General features: G+C 38.2%; 2 protein-coding genes across 10 annotated transcripts in view; one reads left to right on the top strand and one right to left on the bottom strand.

Moving 5' to 3' along the window:
• The window catches only part of CC2H21orf91 (chromosome C2 C21orf91 homolog), a 32,589-nt gene extending 27,848 nt beyond the window's left edge, over nucleotides 1-4,741 (top strand). For all 4 annotated transcript variants that reach the window (XM_047875547.1, XM_047875550.1, XM_047875549.1 and 1 more), the window contains exon 5: nucleotides 44-4,741. In XM_047875547.1, the coding sequence (XP_047731503.1) occupies nucleotides 44-210 (167 nt within the window). In that variant the 3' untranslated portion in view covers nucleotides 211-4,741. The remainder of the gene's footprint in view (nucleotides 1-43) is intronic.
• Nucleotides 1-19,947, bottom strand: part of CHODL (chondrolectin) — a 574,497-nt gene that overhangs the window by 442,259 nt on the left and 112,291 nt on the right. The gene's annotated exons all lie outside the window — the stretch shown is intronic.

The following is a 19,947-nucleotide window of genomic DNA, read 5'->3' as shown; positions in this document are numbered from 1 at the left end:
ATGAACCTATTTATATATTCATCCACCTTTTAAATCTTTACAGAAGTTTTTGAAGAGTTAACACACCAAGTGCAAGAAAAAGATTCTTTGGCCTCAGAGCTCCACGTCCGCCACGTTGCCATCGAACAGCTCCTCAAGAACTATTCCAAGTTACCATGTCTGCAAGTGGGGCGAACAGGAACAAAGTCACACCTACCCATAAACAACTAAACCAGACTTAACATTTCCTTCCTTGGCCCTCATGCCCCTACCATGTACTGGTCTGCCAGGCATGATAACTTTAAAGAAGTTGAAGAAAGTTATTGGTCCCATTTTTTTATGGTCCTTAAATTTGCAAAGCTGAAGGCAGTATTTAACATCTTTGTCAAATAAAGCAGATCGTTACACTCTAGTCTTCTAGGATTAATCATTTTGGTTCATTTGGGGAATCTTTCTTCCCATTATTACTAAATGGCCCTCCCTAACTTACCACATGTGACTACTGTTACAGTGTGACTTGATTAAACATTTTAATGCAATTCACCTGTCAAAACAATAGAAAATTAAACTCCTTAGATTAGTCTGAACTACTAAAGATAATTTTTAAGAGGGAAATGGAATTCATGATACACCTCTTATTTATTATGAGCAATATTTTAATATGAAAGTTTTATATATATAAATGCTATTTTAGGTACCTTTCCATTCTCTTTATAAATGTGTATTTGAATGCCTCTGTATATTATATTTACACTTTTCCTGTGTGAATACGTTCACTCATATTTCAGATCACTGCATTTTATTCTCTTAATATACTCTTTTTACTATTGTTTTCCAAAGATAGATGTATTTTGAAGTAGAAATCTATCTAGTTGAATTGTTTTGACTTCTAATAACTCTTAGGAAAGATGAATTAATAACTTTTTAAAGCAAATATCCAAGAAAAAAAGTACATTATTTTTTTCTAACAAAAGCAGTTCTGAGTTTGTTCAGAAAGAAAATGCTAATCTAGTTTTCATATGTCAGCTTGTCTCCATAAAAGTAAAAGCCTGTTATATTTCATTATTACTTCCATTCTAATGACTTTGATGTGTTAGAATTTGGACAGAGTAAGTCACGCCTCACTTCCAAGTCCAGTGTAACATCTGTCAAATTGAATATGCTGCGATATTGTTGTCCTGTCTTTAAAAAAAAACTTAAAAATTCTTCTGTGTGCTACTTCAGATATAGGTTCAAAAATCCTTAAACTGTCCAAATTCTCTTGTCAATATTACTGACCTGAAAAAAGCATTATGAGGTGTTTTTCTAAACTTTAGAACTTAAAGAGAAAGAAGAGAAGACTGCTTGACACAGGAAAACAAAACTCTAATTCAAAAAAATAAGCCCATTTTAAAAGGATATTCTTGTAAGTTGCCTGTGATGTTTCCAAAGAATTCTGAACTAGTATGTCGTCTCAGATAGCTAGGTAAGTTTTATAACAATGTGTTATATAGTAAAAGCTATAACCAATACAGAATTAAAATGGGCTCTAAATTCTGTTTTGTGTTGGTGCTTAGAATATATTTATGAGGTAAAATCTTTGCTTGAAAGAATCTACAGAAAAGCCCATTAACTTGGCGGCTTCGTGCATAAAGATATGAATGACTTCTGTTTTAAATTTGGCAGCCTGCTCTGGCTTGGGTCAGAGTTTAGTCTGAACACAAACAGTATTTGACTAAGCAAAGAAACGCCTCAGTAGTAGAAAACAATTTTTTGTAATACTAACGTGTTAAATTTGCCTGAGAGTATTAATTGATATCTCAATTGATTTCATTTTAAGTCTGACATAACTGCTTTTCAGAGGGAGCTTTTGAAAAATACTTTGAATTTCTCTCAGTTTTTCGAGGCATCCAAAATGAATTTGAAATCCAGGGAGTGTGGGGATACATTGCCTTAGTTTTGATAAGCTTTAAACTGAACGTGTGCAATATCAAAATCTTTATAAATTTACAAGTTAAATAAAGACATTTCCTGATGATGCCAGTAAATACCTTAGTAAGTGCTTAGTTGTTAGGTCACATTTTTTTAATTTGACTTCACTCTTTTTTGGCATAATTCATCAAGAATGTTTCCAGCCAGTGTGCTTGCACACATTTGTGCTTCTATTTAGATCACTTAGGGACAGTCATAAAAGTTTGGGATGTGTTGCATTTGATATCAGTAGTAGCCTATTTCCAGAGGATGAGCCATATGGTGCAGTCCTAAATGCAACAGTGTTAATCCAAAGAAAAGTGTTTGCTTTGTTTTTGGCAAATATGTAGCTTTACTAATGAGTTTGGAACAATTGGGTGGGATTGTGCATGTACTAAGTAAGGTCTTAACTGAGGATTCTGATTTATTTCATTTAGATATTTCTACCTAAGCTCTTCAAAGGAAAGGTGCTGTAAACAATCTGCGGTGCTGGTACTCATATTAGTGCTTTATTTGAATGAATACTGTAGTGAAAGAATTTTTCTTGAAGGACTTTGCACAATAGTTTATCCAACCATTTGGTAAACTTTGATTCCTTTGTTAGTTTTCTTGATTGAATGAAGATGTAGTTACTGTATATGCTAAAAGGAGGAGAAGGGACAGAGTTGAGTTCTGAGAGAATATGAAATACTACAAATATTGTTACCATCCTTGGCTATTCTGTACAGTTGTTAGTACTTTTTGAGGAAGTTTAGAAGAAAATCTCATATATACCATCAGTTTCAAAAATGGCAAAAGGGAGAAGACCGCCAATCTAACATTTCCAGAGCTTATATTATTAAGGGGAGTGAAATAAAACTAATGTTTTTTTCATGTTAGATTTCATAATTTTAGACAAATTGGATGGAGTTTTAAAAATCAACTTGAAGTCCAAAGTGATTTTGACCACACGAGATTGTTCACATTAGAGATTAAAGTTTTCAAATTTGTTCAGACTTTTAATTAAGGTAAAAATCTATTTTAATTTGAGGTTATCAGCCTTTGACCCTAACATTTAATATCCAAATTAGTCTTTCTTTTTTTGTTTTAAGAAAAAAAAGGTATGCACTTAGGACATCACTTAGGTGATACAGACAGCAAAATAGTGTTTCATTCCATTATGTATTCTTAAATGTTGGAGCAAAGAAATGAAATGTTCTTAGTTTTTCAAATTTATGCGCAATTCACCACAAAGTGCCCATTTTTACATACACTTGAGAATTATTTTTAAAATAATAAGTTCATGTTGGGAAGTGATTTCAAAAATATAGTCAAAATATATTTTGTTGGCGTCTTGACAGGCATCTTGAGATTTCCTGAGGTTTTCATCTGACCACATTGTTTAACACTGAAAATGGTTTAAAGTGCTTTCTTTTCTCGTTTAGATATTTTTTACCTTGGCATTTACACTGTTGAGACTTGTCAGTTTTTGCTAGGATTTTTTAAATTAATTTTTGAGGATCTATTTGTGTTAATGTTTACCAGTTTTGCTTTTACTTTGTTTTGTATTAATGTTATAAAATTCAATTTAAAATGTATACGCTCTAAATTTAAGTAAGAACTATTAAAGAATAAATTATTTGTATCGCTTAGAAGGAGGTTCAGTTGGTGACCATAAAATTGTGACATAAAAGTTTTCAAATGGGACAGTGTAAAGGTCTAATAGTGTTTCTTTTTTTCTGATTTACTGACAGATATTGCTTATACTGAAGTTAAGATATCTGAGTATTTTTAAGTACTTAATAAAAAGTTTAGTACTCTACAATTTTTTAAATTTAATTTTAATTTTAATTGTGTTATTAACTTCAGGTTGGTGGGAATAATTATGGAGGAAATTTGTGGTGAGAATCAGTGAGAGATAAAATCTTCAAAAGGTTATTCTTGCCATGTTAAGTTTTGTGGTGGTAGCATGGGAAAGAGGTTATTTACCAGAATAATAAGGTAATAGAGCTCCAGCACAAGGAAAGGTACCTTGGAGGAGGGCTCTAGTACTGTGGAATAACAAGGGTCTGTCCTACATCTCAGTATTTCCATTCACTTCATCCCTTCCTAATTGCCCTTATTAGAATTTAGTCTAACGTATTACGCAACTTGGTCATCTTGCTATGAACCAATCATAGCAAGTCTCTAGCATTAGATTTTTTTTAGCACCTAGCTTGTAACCTACTTTTCCCTATTCTTTTTGGTTTAAAAAGAGTCCAGCCTACGAATGCATTTTAGTAATACTGAATTAGTACACAATTTTAAGCTTACCAAAGTAAAACAAAAAAATCATGAAGATGAGTATTCCCCACCCCCTTAAATTGTTAGTTGAACTTTCCTCAGCTGCACACACAGCAAAGGGAATTTTAGCAAATGTGTGTTTCTTTTTTCAAACTTGTGTAGAATGTTTATTTCCATCTGCTGCCTCCAAAAGAGGCACTTTACAAAGTATTCAGTAGTGACTTCTGTTTAAATGCTGCCATCCCTACTTTTATAGTCCGTATGTGTGTGTTAACCTTGTTTTAAAGTAGCATATACTACGATCATTGAACTTATCTTTGCTGTTAGAAATTTATTTTACAAAATTGTGCTAGGGTCTTTGGGAAAAGAAAATGAAACTACTGGCAAAAAACAAGTTGGTTTTAAGAGGGTTTCAGACATTACTGGCTATTTTTTCTTTTAAAACTGCAATAATTTATATATTTGTATTGTTCTGCTTTGGAACTGTAACTGCATATGCTTGTCTATTTTTAATTTTACAACAATAAAATAAATATTTTGTTATCTGTTAGCTTCAGTGGATTTTTTTTTAATACTTATTTATTTTGAGAGAGACAGAGAGTGCAAACAGGGGAGGGGCAGAGAGAGAAAGAGAGAGCAAATCCCAAGTAGGCTCCGTGCTGTCAGTGCAGAGCCCAATGCGGGGCTCTATCCCCCATGAATCGAACCATGAGATCATGACCTAGGCCAAAATCAAGAGTCAGGTTTAACCGACTGAGCCACCCAGTGGATATTTTTAAGTGTACTTTCTTTTTCTTTACTTAAATGGATGACCTATATGAAGCGTTTTGTTTTGCAGGCTTAGGGAGTCTATACTTAACAATCATCTTCTAGCAATTTATCTTAATTTTTTGTGAGAATCTCTTTGAGAGTTAATATTCCCTCTGTATCAAGAGCCCAGAAACAGGAAATAAGATTCTTGTGGCTTACTGGGTGTCTGTGCAACTTTTTAAATTGGAGTGTAGTTTGCATACAATAAATACACAGGTTTTAAGAGTGGTATTTGAGTTTTAGCAAAGGTACACAACTGTGTAACCATCAACCTTTGTGATCCTTTCCAGTCGTCTTAACTCCCCATTGCCCCTCCACTGTTCTGACTTCTATCACTGTAATTTGCATTTGGCTATATTAGGACTTTACATAAATGTTACACAGGATGTACTGTACTCATTTGCCTTTGGCTTTTTTCATGCAACCGGATGCTTTGAAATTTCTTCCATATTAGGCAGTCCTGAGAGGAAAATACATTGCAATCCAGGCCTATCTCAAGAAACAAGAAAAATCCCAAATACAAAATCTAACAGCACACCTAAAGGAACTAGAAGCAGAACAGCAAAGGCAGCCTAAACCCAGCAGAAGAAGAGAAATAATAAAGATCAGAGCAGAAATAAACAATATAGAATCTAAAAAAACTGTAGAGCAGATCAACGAAACCAAGAGTTGGTTTTTTGAAAAAATAAACAAAATTGACAAACCTCTAGCCAGGCTTCTCAAAAAGAAAAGGGAGATGACCCAAATAGATAAAATCATTAAATAAAATGGAATTATTACAACCAATCCCTCAGAGATACAAACAATTATCAGGGAATACTATGAACAATTATATGCCAACAAATTGGACAACCTGGAAGAAATGGACAAATTCCTGAACACCCACACTCTTCCAAAACTCAATCAGGAGGAAATAGAAAGCTTGAACAGACCCATAACCAGCGAAGAAATTGAATCGGTTATCAAAAATCTCCCAACAGGGGCGCCTGGGTGGCTCAGTTGGCTAAGCGTCCGAATTCGGCTCAGGTCACGATCTCACAGCCTGTGAGTTCGAGCCCCGCGTCGGGCTCTGGGCTGATGGCTCAGAGCCTGGAGCCTGCTTCCGATTCTGTGTCTCCCTCTCTCTCTGCCCCTCCCCCGTTCATGCTCTGTCTCTCTGTGTCTCAAAAATAAATAAACATTAAAAAAAAAAAATTTTTAAGGAAAAAAAAAAAAAATCTCCCAACAAATAAGAGTCCAGGACCAGATGGCTTCCCAGGGGAGTTCTACCAGATGTTTAAAGCAGAGATAATACCTATCCTTCTCAAGCTATTCCAAGAAATAGAAAGGGAAGGAAAACTTCCAGACTCATTCTATGAAGCCAGTATTACTTTGATTCCTAAACCAGACAGAGACCCAGTAAAAACAGAGAACTACAGGCCAATATCCCTGATGAATATGGATGCAAAAATTCTCAATAAGATACTAGCAAATCGAATTCAACGGCATATAAAAAGAATTATTCACCATGATCAAGTGGGATTCATTCCTGGGATGCAGGGCTGGTTCAACATTCGCAAATCAATCAACGTGATACATCACATTAACAAAAAAAAAGAGAAGAACCATATGATCCTGTCAATCGATGCAGAAAAGGCCTTCGAAAAAATCCAGCACCCTTTCTTAATAAAAACCCTTGAGAAAGTCGGGATAGAAGGAACATACTTAAAGATCATAAAAGCCATTTATGAAAAGCCCACAGCTAACATCATCCTCAACGGGGAAAAACTGAGAGCTTTTTCCCTGAGATCAGGAACACGACAAGGATGCCCACTCTCACCGCTGCTGTTTAACATAGTGCTGGAAGTTCTAGCATCAGCAATCAGACAACAAAAGGAAATCAAAGGCATCAAAATTGGCAAAGATGAAATCAAGCTTTCGCTTTTTGCAGATGACATGATATTATACATGGAAAATCCGATAGACTCCACCAAAAGTCTGCTAGAACTGATACAGGAATTCAGCAAAGTTGCAGGATACAAAATCAATGTACAGAAATCAGTTGAATTCTTATACACTAACAATGAAGCAACAGAAAGACAAATAAAGAAACTGATCCCATTCACAATTGCACCAAGAAGCATAAAATACCTAGGAATAAATCTAACCAAAGATGTAAAGGATCTGTATGCTGAAAACTATAGAAAGCTTATGAAGGAAATTGAAGAAGATTTAAAGAAATGGAAAGACATTCCCTGCTCATGGATTGGAAGAATAAATATTGTCAAAATGTCAATACTACCCAAAGCTATCTACACATTCAATGCAATCCCAATCAAAATTGCACCAGCATTCTTCTCGAAACTAGAACAAGCAATCCTAAAATTCATATGGAACCACAAAAGGCCCCGAATAGCCAAAGGAATTTTGAAGAAGAAGACCAAAGCAGGAGGCATCACAATCCCAGACTTTAGCCTCTACTACAAAGCTGTCATCATCAAGACAGCATGGTATTGGCACCAAAACAGACACACAGACCAATGGAATAGAATAGAAACCCCAGAACTAGACCCACAAACGTATGGCCAACTCATCTTTGACAAAGCAGGAAAGAACATCCAATGGAAAAAAGACAGCCTCTTTAACAAATGGTGCTGGGAGAACTGGACAGCAACATGCAGAAGGTGGAAACTAGACCACTTTCTCACACCATTCACAAAAATAAACTCAAAATGGATAAAGGACCTAAATGTGAGACAGGAAACCATCAAAACCTTAGAGGAGAAAGCAGGAAAAGACCTCTCTGACCTCAGCCGTAGCAATCTCTTACTCGACACATTCCCAAAGGCAAGGGAATTAAAAGCAAAAGTGAATTACTGGGACCTTATGAAGATAAAAAGCTTCTGCACAGCAAAGGAAACAACCAACAAAACTAAAAGGCAACCAACGGAATGGGAAAAGATATTCGCAAATGACATATCGGACAAAGGGCTAGGATCCAAAATCTATAAAGAGCTCACCAAACTCCACACCCAAAAAACAAATAACCCAGTGAAGAAATGGGCAGAAAACATGAATAGACACTTTTCTAAAGAAGACATCCGGATGGCCAACAGGCACATGAAAAGATGTTCAGCGTCGCTCCTTATCAGGGAAATACAAATCAAAACCACACTCAGGTATCACCTCACACCAGTCAGAGTGGCCAAAATGAACAAATCAGGAGACTATAGATGCTGGAGAGGATGTGGAGAAACGGGAACCCTCTTGCACTGTTGGTGGGAATGCAAAGTGGTGCAGCCGCTCTGGAAAGCAGTGTGGAGGTTCCTCAGAAAATTAAAAATAGACCTACCCTATGACCCAGCAATAGCACTGCTAGGAATTTATCCAAGGGATACAGGAGCACTGAATCATAGGGCCACTTGTACCCCAATGTTCATAGCAGCACTCTCAACAATAGCCAAATTATGGAAAGAGCCTAAATGTCCATCAACTGATGAATGGATAAAGAAAATGTGGTTTATATACACAATGGAATACTACGTGGCAATGAGAAAGAATGAAATATGGCCTTTTGTAGCAACGTGGATGGAACTGGAGAGTGTGATGCTAAGTGAAATAAGCCATACAGAGAAAGACAGATACCATATGGTTTCACTCTTATGTGGATCCTGAGAAACTTAACAGGAACCCATGGGGGAGGGGAAGGAAAAAAAAAAAAAAAGAGGTTAGAGTGGGAGACAGCCAAAGCATAAGAGACTGTTAAAAACTGAGAACAAACTGAGGGTTGATGGGGGGTGGGAGGGAGGAGAGGGTGGGTGATGGGTATTGAGGAGGGCACCTTTTGGGATGAGCACTGGGTGTTGTATGGAAACCAATTTGTCAATAAATTTCATATATTAAAAAAAAAATTTCTTCCATATTAACAAAAAGATCACTAATTTGTGCCCTCTTTTTTTTTCTTCTGACCAGTATTCTATTACTGTATGAATGTATTGTAAATTGTTTATCCATTCACCTGTAATGGACATTTTAATTGTTTCCAATATGGGATTAATATGAATAAAGCTGTTGTGAATATTTTTAAATTGGCTTTTAAAATAATATTAAAATAGAAATTAAAGTATTCAAGGTCATTAATTGTGGTTAGCATTATTAATCCAAATATTCACAAATTACAGTTTTTCCCCACAAATGATTTTTAAAGTAATGTATATGCTTTTGCGATAATTTATTTTTAAATTTTTTTATTTTAATGTTTATTCTTGAAGGAGAGAGAGAGAGACAGAGCGTGAGTAGGGGAGAGGCAGAGAGAGAGGGAGACACAGAATCTGAAACAGGCTCCAGCCTCTGAGCCGTCAGGACAGAGCCCGATGCATGGCTTGAATTCACAGAGTGCGAGATCATGACCCGAGCCAAAGTCAGACACCCAACTGACTGAGTCACCCAGGCGCCCCTGCTTTTGTGGTAATTTAAAACTAGGAAACAAGGACAGTTGTACAAAAAAGATCAGAGGCAGAATACAAAACAAGGGATGTTTGAGAACTGAAACATTTAACAGGTTGCTAAGAGAATAGTAATCATCCTTGAAGGTCTTTTCAATGTCTAACAGTCTAAGACCACTTTGTTTTCCAGAAGAGGCAAGTGAAGATCAATGGAGTCTGGTTTGGAGAAAGTACTGGAAAGAGCACGAGACCACAAGTGAAATTGCTGTCTTGTTTTAGCTTTAACTACTTTGTGATGTTAAGGGAAATTCATCACTTAATTTTTCAAAGCCTGAATTCACCAAGCTAGAGCAAATAGTTGGTAGAATGCAAGCTTAGTGCCCCTTTCCAACCTTTGTTCCTGCCCAGTTGCCAAGCCGTCTTGGGAATTTTAAAACTATAAAATTTGTTCTCCGTCATCTTTAAATGTCATGATAGGGCCTGGAATTCTTTGCAGGTAATTTAGAGCCTAGCAAGTAGGTGTGCATGTGTTGGACAGAACAGAGGGAGAGCAGCAATCAGAATAATATCCTTTCTATATCATTTATATATTGGATTCTGAGTATTAGTAAAAGGTTTCACTTTTGGTATCTGATCTAGATCATGTCTTAGATCATTACTATCTTAAATTACACGACTCATAAGTTTATATCAATGGATCTCTCTCTCTCTCTCTCTCATTCGTGCTCCGTTTGAATTCCATTCCAGTGTTCAAATGGCACAAACCACCTTGACTTCTAGAAGCAAAAACTTAATCCCAACCTCTCTTACATCTGGGACACCCCACTCTGACTGGCAAAGCAAAGAAACTGGGTAGGAAAGGTCCATGTTGAGAGCAGCAATGTCCCCCAAGAGGACAAACATCCTACATCCAGTATCCAGTGGGGGCACCAGGTAAGCTCCTGGCATCTGGTGTTGAGTAGCCATTGGTCTGTGTAAATCTGGTCATGAATCTTGTACATTTTGTTCCTTCTGGTTTCCAAGCCTTTTGCGTGATCTCTGCCCATTGAATAAGTTCCTTTTCAGCCTAAGTGAAGTGGTTGCTTTCTCTGGTTTGCAACTGAGAACTCAGTTACTCACTTCATGCACTGGGTCCATGTCCAATTTCTTCTGCTCTGAAATCTTAACAACATTCGTTTCTAAAAGTGAACTGAAAGCCTTCAGGACCACAAGGTCTGCCTGCTGGGTTAGCTGAATCTGATGGGAAAATTTTGAAGAGAAAGTAAACCTTTTGGTAATGTGGATGTCTTTTCTAATTAAACATTTTCATTGTTCGCACTTGGGGTGACTTTGGAGAATTTCTCACTGCCCTCCACTGATTACTGAAAGTGCTTACGGTTTGTATCTACCAGGATCTTGGAAGAGGTGATCTAATAGAAAGAGTGTTGGTCATAATTTTAGCTCAGGGCTTTGCCTGTGTTCTCCCTGGAAATACTAAATGACCTTTAGCCCAGTAAGCATCTATTGAATGAATGAGTGAATGAGACTTCATAGGCAACACTAGGATTGCATGCCCTCTAGAGGTAAATCAGTTACCAAAACAATGCCTAAGGCATTCATCCAGTGATTGAATACACCTCTCCATGTATCCCACTTTTCACAACACCTTCATGACTATTTCAGGACTTTGATAACTCACATTTGTTCTGTCTCTGTTTCTTCTCCAAAATGCTGGTTCTGAGTTTCATGGAACATAACATCACGCGGCTGCACCTCCAGTGCTTCTGAATCAATAGGTCAGGGGTGGGACCTATGAATTTTTGTCGAACAAACTCCCAGGTGATGCTGATGCTGCTGGTCTACAGAGCAGTTTGCGAACCACTGCTCTAAACCATCAACTGCCCCAGAGTTTACTTCCCACGAGATGTAATACTACTACTTACCTGCGCAGTCTTTTCTAGATTACCATTGCTCGTGTAATCAAAACGAATCCTCAGAGCTCAGCATTAAAAGCCTTCACCACTTGGCTCCTGCCTATTTTCCATTTAAATTTTGTCATCAAACTGAGACTTTTATGTGCCAGGAATTCTAACACGCCCCGTAGGCTTTGGGTCCAAAGGATACAAAAGCCAATAAGGTTTTATTGGTCAACTGAAAAGGATTACACACCAAGTTTAAGTCAATAAGGACTGAAAAGTGTCCATCGGATTTAGCAACCAAAAATTCAATAAGAAGTGTTTTAATGGACCTATGGGAGAAAAAAGTAGAGCACGATGAATTGAAGTGTGGGTAAAGCAGTAGCATAGTGGAACTGGGGTGTGATCTCTAAGAATTTTAACGATAAATGAAGGTGAAGTCAGAATGTGGTTGTGCTTTTTAAGTTGAGAAGTACTTTATCATGAGTAAATACTAAGAGGACAGATTAGTGGAAAGGCTACAGATGGAGAAGTAGCCATAATCAAAGGAGTAGAGTACTGAAGAGGCAGAACAGGCTAGCATATCTAGAACAGGTTGTCTTTGAAGAAGTTTAGGATCTTCTCAGGCTTTCACATAGGAGAGAAGACAAAACTGCAGATGCACGTGTTCGAGGGAGATTCATTGAAGAGTAAGTTGAAAAAGCCCCTATGTGGCCAATTCTATTTTCTCTGAGAGAAAATAAAAAGATGATGGGGTCAGAGGCTCAGGAGAAATGGTGAAGTGCTAAATAGCTGCTTTCTCAGGCGTGAGAGAGATCCTGGCTACCGGAGGCAAGGTTGCCAGACTGTTTAGAAAAGGTGGAAACTGGGGTCTATGACTCGCCATTGATTGAATTTCTCAATTTGCATTCAGATTTTGTTGCTGTAAATACATACAGAGTAGGAATATTTTTGCAATTATAAACTCAGCTGAAAGCACTGCTGAAAATAGAATCTGAAACTCAGATAACATTGTGACTCAAAAACAAAATTCACAAAAACCCTACCCACTAGATAAAATTCCAAACGTGGGGGGAAATGAGAAATTTGAAAAGTTACTGCAAATAGTGTGTAGCAGAAAAAATGAACTCTGTAGCTTTGACTTAAGCAATCATTTTCAAGCAATTATTTTTGTTTGAAGGGTGGATTAAGACTGTTGTCTAGGTCGGTTGGTGTCAAGCTTCAGCATAGAAGTGGGAAGTATCTACCCTAGATAAAAAGCAGTTTAGAAGAAGCCAGTAGGGATACAGAGTGTGGAGGAAAGCCAAGGCCTAGCTAAACACGGTTTCAGATCTGCAACTTCAAAGCCAAGAAAAGGCAACGTGAAGGAGAAGGGCTCTTCTAGGGAAAAAGAGGCAACTGAATGGAAAGCGGTAAAGGCAGAAGAGGAAGTTGTAATGAGGAAGGCATTGCTAAACTGACATTCGAGAACTTAGGTTCTGACCCTCTTCTGTCACTGCTGGGCACCACTCTAACTCTCTTAGGCTCTGTGTTCTCATCTGTAAAGGGTGGCATTGAACTCGGTGATCTTCAGGGGAACTGCCAGCTCATATCCTAAAAGGATCATGAGGGGCGCCTGGGTGGCGCAGTCGGTTAAGCGTCCGACTTCAGCCAGGTCACGATCTCGCGGTCCGTGAGTTCGAGCCCCATGTCGTGCTCTGGGCTGATGGCTCAGAGCCTGGAGCCTGTTTCCGATTCTGTGTCTCCCTCTCTCTCTGCCCCTCCCCCGTTCATGCTCTGTCTCTCTCTGTCCCAAAAATAAATAAACGTTGAAAAAAAAAAATTAAAAAAAAAAAAAAAAAAAAAGGATCATGAATTTTAAGAAGCCTGCAATGGAAAATCTCCCTAGCCCCGGCATGAACAGCAGAACTGAGCTGAAAAGAATATAAAGGAAGTGTGGTTTCATTTAAGAAGAAACTGTGAGGTGCTTTTACAGCAAGATAGTTGTATGATCATCTGTGACAGAAGAGAAAAGATAGCAGAATCAACCTGGCTCATAAACAGCTATACAGTTCTCTATGTATTGTCTGTAGAAAGAAAAAAAAGACTAAGTCTTGACACCTTATTACTGTCCCACATTTTTTTTTTTTTTAATCAAGGAAAAGTATTTCTCTTAGGAGTAACAATGGGATGATTCTGTCACACAGTCAGAAGTTGGTCATCTACAGCTCAGCCCCTAATAACTGGCTTGGACATTTCCACCTGGGCATGGAAAATGAAAATGTAAAGCAGTATGGTAATCTGTGTAGTAGAACATAATTCCATCAATACATTTCACCTTTATTCTGAGATTATATCTTTCCTATTATGGGAGTGGAAAATTGTTCTTTCTTTCATAAAGTGATAGTAATAGTAGACGGTAGGTTTTTATTTGTGTTTATTTCTTAAATTTTGAGTCCTTATTTGGTAAAAATTAAAACCACAAGCTTATGTAGATGATTAACCCTAGTAAAATCACTACCCAATAATTTTAGATAAATTATTGAAGGTTTTAGAATACTGATTGTTTGTACATCTCTTATTATCTTTGCTTTCTCCTACCTCTACCACACAAATAATTCTCCAGAGAGATACCACTAAATCTTAACCACCATCACCCCAAAGCCAACATCCTTGAAACAAATTTGCTTAGTCCTGGGTGCTCCCCACAATTAACTGGGTAAATAAGTTTCTGGCTATCTCACTGTGGGGAACTTGTTCCTTTCTGTTCTCATCAGATAGCTCTGAAACTAGAAAATCCAGCATCTGGGCCCCCTGCTAAGTTGCTGCCACACTGCCTCTCAGAAAAGCACCAGAAGAAATGTGGGGCCCTTGTGCACTGCTGAAGCCCTTCTGAAAGAAAGATCGGGGAGTTTCCTTTAACAGAAAAGAAAATGTAGGCGGAGTTGAGCTAGTGACATGTAAAACCACATTTCCTTTGCTTCTTCCATTTCTTTTCATCTTCATACCTGTGTGAACAAAGCACTAGCAAACAGAAAGTTCACATCCTGCAGGGCTACCCTGCTTTTCATCAAAGTGTGGAGGGAATTTCTATCCCAGATTGACACAGACTGGTCTCATCTCAGAGAACAAAGTGAACCAGCATGTGAGATACATAAATATCATAGGAAACCACTAAATATGTAGTGCTAAAGGGGACTTCAAGAGTCCTTTAGCCTTTATTTGACTTGATTTTGTTTTATTTTAGGAGAGCCTTTCAAAACAAAAAGTCCTCTAAGAACATAAATTGTAACGTATGAAAGTAGAGTTACTGCTCTGCATGAAAGACAGTGGAGATTCTTGGAACAAACTGCCTTCACATCCTTCTTAGTGACTGCCCCCCACCCTCAGGTCCCCCAAACTGTCACCTACACCAAAGCTGTAGGTCAGCTCTGAGTGATCTATAGACCTGGGTATCTACGAAGCCCTATAAGAAACTGCTTAACTAGTCTCATCCCCTTAAGTGGCTTAAATTGCTTAAGAAACTTCCAAACATTCTACAGCTCTTAGTAGCCACAGAGGCAAGGACCAAATCCCAAATCTCCCCATTCCATTTCCAGCATTCCTGTGATATACCACCTCTATCCAGGCTTCTAGTTTTTATCTCTATCATATAAGATGTTCCATCTAATGGAATTGTAGGATATTTCTTCACACTCTGATGGACCACAGAAACAGCCAGAAGAGAAAAACACAGGGAAAAGAAAAAAACAGGGTAAGTTTTCCCTGCTAAGTTAAAGCAAGGCTTTGTTGGAACCAGGACAACTGCTAGTGAATCCAGAGAGTATCTTAGATGTCCTCACTGGGAGGGCAACCAGGATAGGCTATAAGAACAGTTCCTATCAGAACCTGAAGACAGCAAGTGCCTTCCTTACATCAAAAAGCCAGTTTCAGCAAAATTCATTCCTAGGAAATATGGAAGCTTCTAAATGTCCACTGCAATTACCTAGAAAAAAAGGAAAACATATGCCCATTGCTCCTAACTGGTTCTTCAAAACAGAGGTGCTAAAGTCCTATATTATTGTAGCTGTATGTTCAAAGGGCTATGCACAATGTGGGTGGGATTTCCTTGACAACAGAAGAAAATGACAACAGCATGTATAAAGTCCCAAATGTCCCACTCTAATATTATATTATATTATATTATATTATATTATATTATATTATATTATATATTAATTCTTTTGCAGAAATGACATATTTCTGTACCACACTCTAGAACCAGTGAGAATAAAGCTAAGGTAGGTGGACCAGCAAAACTCAGTAAGCCAAATTCCAATCCCATACCTAAGTGAATTTGATACAGATGTGTAGCCAGATACAAAGAAACTTTAGAACAAGATCTGAGACTGTTAGTTAAGTAACCCTCTTCTTAGTCATTACCACTAACTTAATGCTCATTAGAAGTAAAATGAGGACCTATCCCATTACCCACTGCTTGGTTTCCTGTCATGCTAACGGACAGGAAGAGAATGAGAGACTGCTATAAAGAAAGAACTCATGTCTGAAAGCAGCCTGCAGCTTGGCCACATGTCTGGCTGTGCTAAATTGTTCTGAGCAGTCAACTTCACTGAAATCTCATTACTGGAGATGCCAGAAATAGCACCAGCAAAATGCCCTAAGAAAATTCAGGAAGTTTGTGTTGCTTCTTCCCCTTTCCTTCTAGACCAATTCAGCATAGGAACTACTAGGTGAGACAAATAAGCCAGCTCTCCAGAGGGTGGGTAGTGCTGCTGGTGCGAGGTGTTAGAGCTGGGGGGGTGGAGGCAGCTGATGCAGTCTGACAGACCACCAGAGAGATAAGGAGGGCATCCATGGGGGCATCAGGAGAGATGGAGGCCTGGCTGTGGGGTGTTAGAGCCTCAGTGGGCTGAAGAGGGCATCTGCAGGAAGAAGGGGGAAAGAGTGGCGATGAAGAGTTGGTTACATACACAGAGGTTGATCAAATGAATATATTAAGGATAATGGGAGCCTGGTTTCTCATTCCTGAAAGAGTTACAAATTGGAAAGGGAGAATACTAGAATGAACTCTGTGGGCTTGACTGGAACTGAAGATAATAGAGTGGACTCATAATTTTTAAGATAGATAAATGATAGCTAAGTAGATAGAGGAATACAGGTGCATATGTGTAAACACATTTATATGTGCTTGTCCACTGAAAGGGGCTGGGAGACTGACCCTGGACAAAAGCAATAAGCATCACCTAGAACCCAAACCTTAATTTCTACAAACCATTCTTTACTAAATCAGGCCCCTTGGGGAAATGATTGACTTTAGGACTAGGGCAGGAAAAGAACAAGATGAGTCTTTTTGTTCCCAAAAGTACAAAAGTGTTTAAAACATGATGTGGGCATGTCAAAAGAACACAAAGCCACATTAACAGGACTCCATTGGCTAAATCAGAAACAGTTTAAGTATCAAAATAATTAGTGAATCATTTGAATAAATGGGAAAATAGGTATCCATACTGATTTTAAAAAGTGAATAAATTGAGTTTGTTGTGAGAGATAGAGGGGTTACATAATCTCAAAACACCTCCCCTAAATAATTATGACTTAACAAGTGGAAAAGAATAACTTTAAGGCCCCACCTTAATCAGGTGATTAAGTGATGGAGGATGAAGGTGGGGTGGGAAGAGGCACGGGACTGCTATTTACCATAAGAAAATGCAGTTTGATTTTTTTTTAATGATATAAATGTAAAACTGATAAAAATATTAAATTGGAAAACATTTGGTAAAAATTTTTGGCTGTTATTCTTAGGGCTTATTCACTGAAAGCTAGAAAAGAAACAACAAATTTTATGAATTAAGACTATTCTGGGGCACCTGGGTGGCTCAGCCAGTTAAGCATCCGACTTCGGCTCAGGTCATGATCTCGAGGTTCGTGAGTTCAAGCCCCGCGCCGGGCTCTGTGCTGACAGCTCAGAGCCTGGAGCCTGTCTCAGATTCTGTGTCTCCCTCTCTCTCTCTGACCCTCCCCCATTCATGCTCTGTCTCTCTCTGTCTCAAAAATAAATAAACGTTAAAAAATAATTATAAAAAAAAAAAAGACTATTCTGTGGGGTGATGAGCATTGAGGGCACGTGTTGGGATGAGCATTGGGTTTATACGTAAGTGATGAATCACTAAATTCTATTCCTGAAATCATTATTACACTATATGTTAACTTTTTTAATTTTAAAAATTAAAAGAAAGACTATTCTGTGATAACAAAGCACTTGAAACGAAGCAGGGGTGGGGGGGGAATCATATCATGGCTCTAAATACAAATCCTGATCCTTAGAGTTTCAAATTTAACCAATGTGAAAAAAGCAATTCAAAAAGTTAGTGAATACTATTATTCGTCATTGTAGATAATAAAATACTGACATGTATGGAGTCTTCCTAAAGAGCAAGCATTGTTCCTCTTGCTTTATACACACTGTGACATTTAACTTTCAAAATTTCTTTGTGAGGTAGGTATAATTAATTTCCCCACTCTACAGATCAGAAAACTGAGGTACCTTAATTCTAACCCTGCTATTTAATGTCTTGGTCATTAAGGAGCCTTCTAATTCTGTTACGTGCTCAATGTTTGCGTGCCTCCAGAACTCATGTATTGAAGACTTAACTCCCAATGTGACAGTATGGGAGCATGCCGTAGCTCATCTGAACCTACAAATTAGGTTCCTGTTAGGCAGTGAGGCCTTTGGGAGGTAATTAGGTTTACATGAGGTCATGATGGGATTAGTGTCCTCCTAAGAAGTAGAGAGACTAGAATGTTCTCTCCCCCAACACATATACCTCCTTCCTCCTTCAGCCCCCTCAGCCTTATGAAGCCAGTGAGAAAGCATACATTTGTAAGCCAGGAAGAGAGCCCTCCCCAAGAACCAAATCACCCAGTATCTTGATCTTGAACTCCTCAGCCTCCAGAACTGTGAGAAATAAGTTGTTTAAACCACCCAGTCTATGGTTTTTGTTACAGAGCCTGAGTTGACCAACATACCCCCACTCTGTCCAGACTTTCCCCATCCTAATCCATACACCAGCCTATCTCCCAAGTCAGCTTTCAAAGACCTTTATCCACATCACATTCATACTTAAAAAAGTGTGATGGTATGTTGCCTTAGGTTGGGTTTTAAACCCACCAGGGTATCCAAAGCTCTGTACCTTTGGACCCAATTACTATTACTAACTTTACTTCTCCCTACAGTTTTCAATGAAATGTTCCCTCCAGCCAAGTCCCCAAGCACATCCTATGCAACCCCTTCTCTCTGCCTCTATACATGCTCTCTGGCTGTTTCTGGAATGTCCTTCCCCCATTCTCTCCAGAAATTTATTTTTCCCTTTTGAGACCCACTCTAAGTGTTTAATCTTCTGAAAATATTTCTCCAAATTTCTGTGCTCCCTTAACACTAGACTTATGGATCCATTTTGGAAAGCATTTATTTAGGATCAGTTTCAGCCAAAGACTCAAAATGCCCCAAGGGCAAGGACAGTATCTCCTTGTCTTTGTGTCCTCAACCCTAGTACAGAGACTTGTAATAAATGCTCATTAAACTAATGTTGAGGGAATGAATTGGATCTATGAATATACTCTTTCTAAATTTTGATAGCCATTAACTTTGGCTGCAGTAGTACTTTTAACAAGTTGAGGCTTATTTTAGAGATAAACTTGCTTATCCAATTTCCTAACATTGCACATTTCCTGCACTTTTACATCAAGTTCACTGATCTACTATCAACTGAAGGATTGCTTGTCATTACATCTGCAGTGAGTCACTTGCCTGGGGAAAAGCACATGTCACACATTTACATTTTGCCCGTAAGGTAAAGGCACTTTTTTGTTTTCAGAAAAGAGCAAGAGTCTTGCAAACTAAAACAGTAAATCCAATGCTGACTATGGTCAGTGATGAAAACCTAGTTCCGCTTCTAAAAATGTACAATTTTTGGAGGCACGTTCCTGGTCTTGAGCTGGTTATTTGGGACTATTATTACTACTGATGAGTTGCAAATTCCAAAGTCCCACTCAGATGACTTGTGCAAACAGAGCCTGGAAAAAGCTCTTGGGCCAAGATGTTTCTTTGAGGTTTGTCAACTGCTAACAACATCACTGGTGACCTTAAAACTTCCACTAAAAGAAGAGGCTCAACATTTTTATGAAAGGCCACTCAGGGGGAGGGCAGTGAGAGTGATGGCCTTTAAAGGACACATCACTTAGGAAGCACCTACAATATTCTAGATGGCCTTCCTCAATGGAAGGAGACAGAAACAGTTCTTTCAAGGTCCCTGCTGTAGCATGATTTGAAGTATAGACTGCTATATTTGAGACACACATGCACATGCACACACATACACATATTTTTCCAGTTTCTGTGTTTACCAGCATGATGTAGCTCATTTGAACCTAGAAATTAGGTTCTTTTCTGGGCAGCAGTCGTATAAAAGAGCATTAAACTAGACATCAGGAACTTGGAGTAAATGATCATAGCAAATAATAACAAAGCAACGAACAGCATGTGCCACAAATTGCTCTAATGATTTACACACAGTAAATGAATTAGTCCTCTTAACAAACCTAAGAGGTGGGTACTATTACTTTACAGATGGGAAATTGAGGCACAAGAC

Source organism: Prionailurus viverrinus, chromosome C2, assembly GCF_022837055.1.
Source record: "Prionailurus viverrinus isolate Anna chromosome C2, UM_Priviv_1.0, whole genome shotgun sequence".
NCBI lineage: Eukaryota > Metazoa > Chordata > Mammalia > Carnivora > Felidae > Prionailurus > Prionailurus viverrinus.
The sequence above is the reverse complement of the archived record's forward strand: the minus strand, read 5'-3'. Positions and strand labels throughout refer to the sequence as shown.